We start from the raw sequence: 10,784 nt of genomic DNA, 5'->3' as shown, positions 1-10,784 counted from the left end.
CACCAAATCATGTGCCCACCTCAGTCACCACATCTCATATATATCCCAATTACATAAGAAATGCATGTTTTTTGACAAATCCAATATCAATTCGATAATTTGTTTCGGTGATTTTATTTATCAAAGTCCTGCACAGTTATGTGAGGGAGAATACATAGATTAAGTTACTGTTTGTTTTTATGGTTGGAAAATATTTTTGTAAAAGTTTTTTTTGAGAAAATTATTTTTTTTATGTTTTTAGATCATTTTAATATACTGATGTTAAAAATAAAATTTTAAAATTATTATTTTGATATATATTTTAAATATAAATTATATAAAAAATACCTGAATCTTTACTAGAGGGATTTTATATTATACTTGCTAAACACAAATGATATTAATTAATAATTCTTGGATGCAATGACATTAATTTTCGGCAGGTCATCCACATTAATTAACATTTGAACCACAGTAAGACAGGCATGTGGTTTTCCGATTTTAGGACTTTTATACACTGCGTATGAACTTCAATTTTTAATCACAGCTTTAAATCTTAGGACAGGTTGAATTAATTATAGTATTTAGTTCCCTATAACTCTTCTTTGCTCTTGGCCTTTCTGGCACTTTTCTTATTACGAAATAACACTCTAAAGATGCAATTATATTTGTGCTTTGATGCACTCTAAAACCATACAAACTGACATCTTCTTATATACAAAACCCAAAAAACGATAAAAAACAAAAAAAAAAAAAACAAGACAAAAAAGAAAGAAAGAAAGAAGAACGATTCAAAACGTTCCAGGTAGAGATTTCCCTCGCTATCTCAACAAAATTAAGCAAAAGCGAGTAATTAATTCTCGAGGATATCCGACCCCTGACGGCGTGACTCCCCACTTGTGCTGCTCTCTGATTCAGATTGTGATGTTGCAATAGTTATTGTGCTAGAGCTACCGCATGAATCCATAGCTTTTTTACTTGACGTCCTTGTTGAGCTAAAAATTGGCTGACAGTTTTGAGTTGATATAGCAGCCACCACTTCAGCTGGAAAATTCAGGAGGGCCTTAGAGCCACGCATGTTAAAAGCAGCCCTATCATAAGCCAGGGCAGCCGCCTCCGCCGTTTCGAATGTGCCTAGCCATATACGAGCCCCGTGTCTTTTGGAGTCACGAATTTCTGCAGCATATTTCCCCCATGGCCGACGCCTCACGCCCCGGTAATGCTTCTTTGCTATGACTGTCCTCGCTGGTTGGAGCATGCCTGAAGTGTTGATTTGGCTTCTCGGAAGTATATTATATGTACTGCTATTCGGGGCGCTGGCCTCGTTGATCATCTGATATATGACCATGTCTTGTGAGTCATTCTCATTAAAGGGGAGCTCATGGATCTGGGAGCTTAATACCATGGTTTGCTTATTGCTCGGAAGGGGATTTGGCTGCAGTTGATTTCGTGGGATTTTGGGGTTTCGGGAAGAAGCTTGAAGAGTGCAAAACGGGGCTCTAGACTTGTATTTAAACTTCGATAGGTTGTGTGGGGTTTTCCGAACTTTTATTATTCAGGAAAGTTCACGGAACCACCCGAACAGTACTTGGATAGGTTTTTACAGTGTTTTAATAGTATATTTGGTTGAAAAATTATTAAATTAATATTTATTTTTAATTTTTTTTTATATTTTTAATGTACTAATATTGAAAATTAAAAATATATATATTTTAATATTACCTTGCATACCAAACATACCTTCAACTTGTAGGCACGTGGCATAGATGAATTTGCCCCTGGAAGGTATCTTTCTCCTGTTATTTTACAAGGTGAAAAGGCACATGAATACCAATGGATGGTGTTCATGTCGTCTTTTTGTCGTGACATACGATTGTAGCACGTCATTATTGACTTCGTACAACATTATTGCCTAAAAGTTCATTAAATTTTATGGAAACGAATCTAATTTTATTATTTGAAAAAGAAAAGAATAAAGTCAAAATTAAAGAAAAAACAATATGAGCTTTTTTTAATAAAAAATGTCAGCACCTTTTAAGTTAAGTTTTCCTTTAGATTTTTCAAATTTCCTTTCAAGCACATAATATAATTTTATTTACCTTGTGAGAGTTTGAAAGAAAAAGAGAGAATCATAGGAACACGAATGATGAGACAGAAATTGGTTGGTTGAATTTTATTGAAAATAATGGTTAAATTTGATATCAATATGTTAAAAAAATGTTATTAAAATATTTTTAAGTATTTATATTGCTGGAAAGTTTAGATCTAGTTAGAGAGAGAAATTTTTTTTCCCAAACTAGTTTTATGTTTTTAATCCATTTTGTATTTGTTTTTTTTTTTTCAAGTTGATGAATTAGTTTTTTTTGAGTTCATAATGGTTTTCTCTAGGTGTCTTTAGATAAAAATAAATTAAAATTAAGTTTTTGGACAAAAACAAATACCCAGCTAGATTTTCCAGTACTCTCTAGATGTTAAAAAATAGGTTTGCAGATGACATGTTGTCTAACTCTACAGATGACATATCACTCTCCTCTGTAGACGACATGTCATCTGTCTTGTTTAAAAAGCAACAAAAAACCCAAGTGTTGGCCTGGGTTGGCAAGCCCTCGCGCTTGGTCTATTTTTTTTATTTTTCTTCAAATAATTAAAATTAATTTCTTAAAAATTAATGAATATAAAATATATTATATATTGTTTTCAAAAATATTAAGTTAATTGATATATTTTTTATATTGTTTTATCAAATTTCATTTCATTTTCACTTTGTTCTTGAATAAAACAAAAGAAATATTTGTTGTAATATTAGCAAGTGTTTTTTACAATCCATTGTAATCAATTTGTAAATTTAATTTGGTTGTTTAACTACTATCGCTTATTTTTTATCATGTAATTAAATAAAAACTGGTTTAAAAAAATTATTAAATCTACTTGGATCCATGACCAATGTGGATTTAATAAGTTTATTTTTTTTACTAGTGAGTCGACTTGGATTGATCTAATATGTTGTCATTCCAATATTTAAAAACATGTTATCTTGAAATTTTTTTAAGTCAAACCACATCCTTACAATTCAAATGTTGAGAGCTAAAATTAAAAAGAAAAAAAAACTAAATCTAAAGGATTATATTGAAAAAAAAAATTTTAATCAAAAATTTTTCTAAAGTAAAACAAATAGAAATAAAAAGAATAAAAACTAAATTTAACATACAAATAAAATTAAATTAAATAATGAGTGATAAAATTAAAAAATAAATTCAATTAAAAAAATAAAAAAATAAAAAAATAAAAAAATAAATACTAATTTAATATATAAAAAACTTAAATGATGATGAAATTAAACGCCGCACGTGCTGTTCATACCCGCATACTAGTCCTAGAAACCACCATTTAAGCATTAATAAACGTCGCACACCAACACCAACGTGTAGACATGTGCGACACAGGTGTCTACTACTTGTTTTATCAATATTTATTACTTATAAAAATATCATTTCCCCCCTCAATCTACCTAATTATAAGAAAAATAATATATCAACTAACCATGTTATTTAAATAATTTAAATTTTCCAACACTAGGATCATAGATTTGTGTCATTGACACCTTTATCAATGAGTATTATATTATTAACCAAATGTCTGTCATGGCTGGTGCAATAGATGCCTAATTTAATATTATGGCCTATATTTCTATTTTTGCGTCATGATGATATATATATTTACGTATTCATCGTAGCACTTGTTTTATTATACACTGGATATGCTATTGTTTCCTTGTTTTTTATGCCTTCTCCACACAAAGTCATATATATGAGTCTTGGATCATTGCATGATTATTTCAAGTCCAAATCAAAATTAATGGAGGAAACCCTCAACATTTTGCTGGAATTTGAGTGAAAAATCCGGAATGATTCAAAATTTTAAGCAGAATGAAATTTATTTTACTTTATTCTACTTTAACCTCTAGAGTTATACAGCTCAATGAATTTTTAATAAAACTTTTGATCATATATATGTCAAAAACTAAGTTAATTCTTTTAATAATTAATTCAAATATATTGAAAATCATTGGAGTTTTTTTTCTCAATGTTCAATAATTGTTCAATAAAATTCACTCCTAAGACTTTATAGTTCACTAATATCATCTCGAAAGAATTATTATTTTTTCTTTATTTTTAAGTTTTATGAGTTAATTTAAAAAATTAATAAAAACAATTTTTTTAAAAAAAATATCAGAACCAAGAATCACCGAGCCTAGTTGACCAGCCTAGCACATCTACCTTATTCGATGCGTCATCAACCTTGCTAATAATGATTTTCAAAACCACTAAATTGTTTTTTATTTATTTTTGGATTAGAATTTCTCCATTTTCTCTCCATCAATAATGCCATAATTTAGAATGGAATACAAATAAATATAAAGGGATAAATAGAAAATTTCCAATAACAAACCATGAATATCCTTGAATCATGAAAATCACATAAATATCATCAATCAGCATAAAACTTATTTATGACACTATCTGAAAATTAGCTTAATCTTATTTAAAACGCTACCTGAAAATTGTTGAATAATAACAAAATTAGTGACAAAAATTTTTTCATTGGTCATTTCCAACAAAATTTTAAAACCTAAATAACCCAATTTTCAAGGGGAAACAAACTTTAGTTAGTCTATAAATTAAAAATTAAAACAAACCAAATTTTTCAAACTCTAATCTACTTTTTCTTGAATTATTTGAGACTCAAACCCCCTTTATTGAACTTCATTCATCAAGATGAACTCTTGATACTATTCATCAAGACTCAAACACATAAATAATGTTTTTCTTCTTAATTTTTAAAATATGACCGACCAAGATGTTTTTCTTTCCTTTCTCTTCCCAACAACTTTCTTTTTCATCTCCTAATTGCCAAAGATCTAAATATAAAAGAAATGAAATTTATGATTATTGAAACGAAAGTTTTCAAACATTAGGGACCAAAGTGTAAAAAGACATGTGTACCTCTTCAACAGTAAAACAGTACAAAAGGATCTCTTTTTTTCCAATAATATTAATTTTGGTCATTTTTATTTATTTGTTTAAACTAAGCCCTATAACTTTATGTTGTACTAATGATGTTTATGCAACTTAGAAATAAATTTTTCATAATGTGTGTAAATGTAAATCTAAAGAAACTCCAATATATAAAAATGTTTCAATATAATATACGAGGACAAATAACAAAAAGAGAAAAGTTTAATGATATAAAAAAGTAAAGGTTAAAAAAAACACATGGACAGTGACATGAATATGCAATTCTCTCTATGTCAAAAGTGGCAGCATAGTAAATCTTCAATTTATTTTACTTGTTTTTATAATATAATATATAATTATAATATCTATACATGAATTGTAACATGTTTAATGAATTTTTTAGACATTATTAAAGTAAGGAAATTTGATAAAATATCATAATTCAAAAAATATTTAGAAAAATAACATAGTTTGGTGAGTTATAAGCTTCATTTGTAACTCGTAAGTCGCATGCAAGACATCCAACTCTCCAAAAAACATGACGAGGGCAAATTTTTCTAAACTCTCAACTCCCTACTATATAAAAAAAACATATGCATCACAATTCATAAACACAAGCCTCAATCCATCTTCCCAGCACAATTAAAAAAAAAGTCAACACACATCACAATTTATTATATATAACAATTTACAATGTATAATTAAACACTATAAAAGTTAATATAATATTTTTTTTAATTCTTAAAAAATTAAAATATACAATCTAACTATATCTTAAAATCATCTTAGCTCATGAACGAGCTTAGAGCATTTATATATGAGTCTAAAGTGCTCGTGGATAGGCTTACACCACCTTAACTCGTCAAAATCAAGAATAAGCTTAGCTATAATACTCTTGTATAAGTGATACGATCTGGATAATAAAAAAAAATCAAATTTAAATTATAATATAAAATATATAATTATTAAATTTCACGATAACAGTTATAATTTTTAATCCAATGGTTGAAATTGATAAATGAAAAGTGTAAAATATATGTTAATGTTGAATATGGGTGGTGGCCGTGACCACCAAAATTCAATAGAGAGATGTTGGTGAGAGGAGAGAGAGTCGGTTCTTTTTGGTGTGGAGAGAGAGAGAGAGAGAGATGGTGTCATGCTTCATAGATGGGCGTTTCGCAGTGAAGGGAAAGGGAGATAATAATGGTGCACGGTAGGACACAACAAGAGAGATGTCCAATGAAAAATATGAAAAGAAAAGGAAAAGAAATGAGGCTGAGGTTTTAATTTTTTTTGGAGTCGCATGCTTAGGATGAGACTCACAAGTCCGTCCGGGTGTTCAATAATTGTTCAATAAAATTCACTCCCAAGACTTTATAGTTCACTAATATCATCTCGAAAGAATTATTATTTTTACTTTATTTTTAAGTTTTATGAGTTAATTTAAAAAATTAATAAAAACAATTTTTTTAAAAAAAATATCATAACCAAGAATCATCGGGCCTAGTTAACTAGCCTAGTACATCTACCTTATTCGATGCGTCATCAACCTCGCTAATAATGATTTTCAAAACCACTAAATTGTTTTTATTTATTTTTGGATTAGAATTTCTTCATTTTCTCTCCATCAATTATGCCATAATTTAGAATGGAATACAAATAAATATAAAGGGATAAATAGAAAATTTCCAATAAGAAACCATAAATATCCTTAAATCATGAAAATCACATAAATATCATCAATCAGCATAAGACGACTTATTTATGACCCTATCTGAAAATTAGCATAATCTTATTTAAGACACTACCTGAAAATTGTTGAATAGCAAAAAAATTAGTGACAAAATTTTTTTCATTAATCATTTCCAACAAAATTTTAGAACCTAAATAACCCAATTTTCAAGGGAAAACAAACTTTAGTTAGTCTATAAATTAAAAATTAAAACAAATCAAAATTTTCAAACTCTAATCTACTTTTTCTTGAATTATTAGAGACTCAAACCCCCTTTATTGAACTTCATTCATCAAGACGAACTCATTGATACTATTCATCAAGACTCAAACAAGTAAATAATGTTTTTCTTCTTAATTTTTGAAATATGACCGACCAAGATGTTTTTCTTTCCTTTCTCTTCCCAACAACTTTCTTTTTCATCTTCTAATTGTCAAAGATCTAAATATAAAAGAAATGAAGTTTATGATTGAAATGAAAGTTTTTAAACATTAGGGACCAAAGTGTAGAAAGACATGCGTACCTCTTCAACAGTAAAACAGTACAAAAGGATCTTTTTTTTTCCAATAATATTAATTTTGGTCATTAGTTTTTATCAAGTTTCACAATAATAGTTATAATTTTTAATCTTACGGTTGAAGTTGATAAATGAAAAGTGTGAAATACATGTCAATGTTGAATATGGGTGGTGGCCGTGACCACCAAAATTCAATAGAGAGATGTTGGTGAGAGGAGAGAGAGTAGGTTTTTTTTGGTGTAGAGAGAGAGAGAGAGAGAGAGAGAGGGAGAGAGAGAGAGATGGTGTCATGCTTCATAGCTGGGCGTTTCGCAGTGAAAGGAGAGGGAGATAATAATGGAGCACGGTAGGTCACAACAAGAGAGATGTACAATGAAAAATATGAATAGAAATATGAAAAGAAATGAGGCTGAGGTTTTAATTTTTTTGGAGTCGCATGCTTAGGATGAGACTCACAAGTCCGTACGAGACTTGTAACTTATCCGATTATATTATTTTAAAAAAATATATTATTTTTTACTGTGCTAAAAGCTAAAAAGAAAGTATTTCATGAATGATGGTCCTCTTAGCTGGCTTGTAAATCGTAATCGCCTATTTTAATCTTAGATTCCAGTGGTTGCATCATCGGTGACATCATCAGGATGACCAGTGAAAGTGATCACGAGGGACCCTTCTAGATGTTGACTTTGACAATCCTTATGAGCTCATCGCAATCGTAAATACTATGGTTGCCGGGTCCCATGGATGACTCACGTGGATTTTAAGACAAGAAAAAAAATTAAAAAAAAATTAAAGATAATTCATGGAAGAAACAGAAGACAATTATTTGACGAAAGAAAAGAGGGCTTTAATCAAAGACCAAACACGTTCACGTGGTTAGAATAAAAGAAGCATCTGACCTAACTACGATTCTATCCACCAGTAGGTACAAGAACATCAGTGCCTATATTTTGCTTTAGGTCTGATTAATATTTCTTTGAACATTAAAAAAAAAAATGTTGTTAGTGTGTTTTTCAATAATTATTTTTAAAATAATATAAAAATTGGTTTTGTATGACTAGGTTAAATTAACAATCAAAAAACAATTTGAGTGATTAATAAAAAAAAAATAGTTTGACTAACAAAAATTCAAAACACTATATTTTTTAAAATATTAAAACCATAATATATTAGATTAACTTATATTAATTTGGGTTAACTTGTCAAATCCGTTATCTAAGTTATAAGATCCTAATAACTCTATAAAAAGTAAATGAAAATTTTTTATTAATCTTAATTTTCAATCAATCTAATGTTAAAGGATGAAAATGAAAACACATTTAACTAAAAAAATAAACTGAGCCAACTCGGATTAACCTGTCAAACCTAAATCATGAAACTAAAATAACTCCATATAAAGTAAATTAAAACAAATTATGAAACTCAATTCTTAATCAATTCAATATTAAAGAATGAAATTAAAAAAAGAACACGAAAAATCACCCGAGTCAACCTAAGTACAACCAAATATACGATCCAGGTCATAAGACCGAGATAACCTCATAAAACACAAACCGAAATAAATTGTGAAGCATAATTTCTAATCCACCTAATGTTGAAGGATAAAATTGAAAAAAAATTAAAAAGACAAAAAACAACTCGAGCCAACTCAGGTTCACTTGCCAAACCTGGATCAGGATACTGAGATAACTCCATAGAAAGCAAGTAAAAAAAATTATAAATTTCAATTTCAACCAACTAAATGTTAAAAGGATGAAATTAAAGAAAAACACATATATTCAAATAAAAAGGACAAAAAAACCCGAGTTACCCTGGCTAACTCGCAAAACTCGCGATCCAAGTTATGAGACCATAATAATCCTATAAAAAACAAATAAAATAATAATTATAAGACACAATTCCCAATCAACCCAATGTTGAAGGTTGAAGTTAAGAAAAATAATAATTTAAAAGATGACAAAAAAATAACCAGAGTCAACATGCTAACCCGCAAAACTAGCGACCTGAGTTATGAGATTAAGATATTTACATAGAAAATAAATCAAGATAAATTATGAATTACAGTACCTAATAAACCCAATGTTGGAAGATAAAATAGAAAAAAAAAATTCTTAAAATATTTAAGGATTAAAACGAAAAAAGCCTTGGTATTTTACTGTTTATTTCTACAATACAATAAAATGCCAAAACAAGAGACAAAGGTAAGATGAGAATTATTAAAAGTTAATGATAACTTAGTCCCTGTACTTAATTTAAGTTGGTTAATTGGTACTTGTAGTATGAAAAATAATCGGACGACCCCATGACTAGCATCAAGTTATTAACCATCCTTCGTTAAGTAGCTTTCATTCCAGAAATACCTTGTTTCCTACTTAATTCTTCTCATCTCACCTGCAATTCTTTTCTTTTTCTTATTTCACAAAACGAAAAACAAAATAAATTGGAAAAGAATTCAAGATTTTAAAAGCTAACATTATTTGTATTCCTATCCAGCCTTCACTCACCAATTCACCCATCCTCCTTTGGGTGAATTTTGAGGGGTAATCCATCTTTAGTGGAGGCTGATTTTGGGAGGTTCAACTCGATCCCTTGCCTCTTGCTTGCCTCTTGCCTCTTGCTTGCTACCCCACAGCACGTTTTGATCCCACTAAGGCTTTTAATGGCATGTATTGAAGCCTCGTCGGCGGGTGTTCATTTTTCACACGTTCGATTGAGTTTTGGAAACACCCTTCAAACTAGCCCTTGTGTTTCTGTCGATTTGGCAAATAAACCTCTGTAAAAAAGAATAAAAATATAGACACACACACACACACACACACATGTTGAAGAAAGGAAAGGAATATGCTAACTCATTGGGTTCAGGGAGAAGGAAACACTAACCATAATCTCCTTTTCATTTCGAAGTGATCCAAGAAATTGATAATAACAAATCAAAGATGATATTGAAGAATTCTACAACAAATGAAGGTTGGGAGCTAACATTGCAAATGAGAGAACTAATTATTGTTTGGTTTTTGAGGCATGGTCGCCCGTCGGGCTCGCTCTTCATTTTCCAATTACGTTTTGGACCTACATACGACCACAGAAAGGAAAATCCATTAATCCCCCAGTTGATTTTATTTTCAAACTAATGACTTTGGCATGTGATTAATTTTATTTTCAAACTAATGACTTTGGCATGTGATTAATTGTGTATGATCTTAATCTTCCATTAGATCATTAAAAGCCCAATTTTAAATTAATTTTCAAGATTTTCCATTCAAACCCGATGACTAGTTACGAACCACTAACACTAATTCCTTTATTGCCTAATTAACTACCGACAGCAAGGTTGAATGGTCTACTCATGGGGCAAAAATGTTGGATATGTGGAAAGAAAATAAAAAATAAAAATAAAAATAAAAAAAGGACGCAGGGATTCTATTAGTGTTTAGGACTCGGAATTTTAATACGCCATATGCGGATTTAACTTGTTATGGACTCTCTTTGGGTCTGTATTGTTGTATTCTATAGGCTAAACCCAATTTGATAGGCCATGCAA

General features: G+C 29.6%; 1 protein-coding gene and 1 long non-coding RNA gene across 2 annotated transcripts; both read right to left on the bottom strand.

Annotated features, from left to right (window-relative positions):
* Window positions 1-606: 606 nt before the first annotated feature.
* Window positions 607-1,506, bottom strand: LOC18103101 (pathogenesis-related genes transcriptional activator PTI5). The gene has a single exon (XM_024580907.2). It carries the CDS (start codon window positions 1,382-1,384, stop codon window positions 833-835), a length of 552 nt encoding a protein of 183 aa, XP_024436675.1. The 5' UTR covers window positions 1,385-1,506; the 3' UTR covers window positions 607-832.
* A 7,150-nt stretch (window positions 1,507-8,656) lies between these two features.
* LOC112329096 (uncharacterized) lies at window positions 8,657-10,372 on the bottom strand. The gene is made up of 3 exons (XR_002984570.2): window positions 10,124-10,372; window positions 9,716-9,993; window positions 8,657-9,103 (listed from the first exon to the last, which is right to left on the bottom strand). It is a non-coding gene; the product is annotated as an uncharacterized LOC112329096 (long non-coding RNA).
* Between the last annotated feature and the right edge of the window lie 412 nt (window positions 10,373-10,784).

The sequence above is a fragment of the Populus trichocarpa genome, chromosome 11 (genome assembly GCF_000002775.5).
Source record: "Populus trichocarpa isolate Nisqually-1 chromosome 11, P.trichocarpa_v4.1, whole genome shotgun sequence".
In the NCBI taxonomy this organism is placed as follows: Eukaryota; Viridiplantae; Streptophyta; class Magnoliopsida; order Malpighiales; family Salicaceae; genus Populus; species Populus trichocarpa.
Note: the sequence above shows the minus strand (reverse complement) of the source record. Positions and strands in the feature narration are given on the sequence as shown.

What these genes read in the sequence shown, in the direction of transcription:
- LOC18103101 (XM_024580907.2), bottom strand. Translation starts at nt 1,384, where the DNA reads ATGGTATTAAGCTCCCAGATCCATGAGCTCCCCTTTAATGAGAATGAC.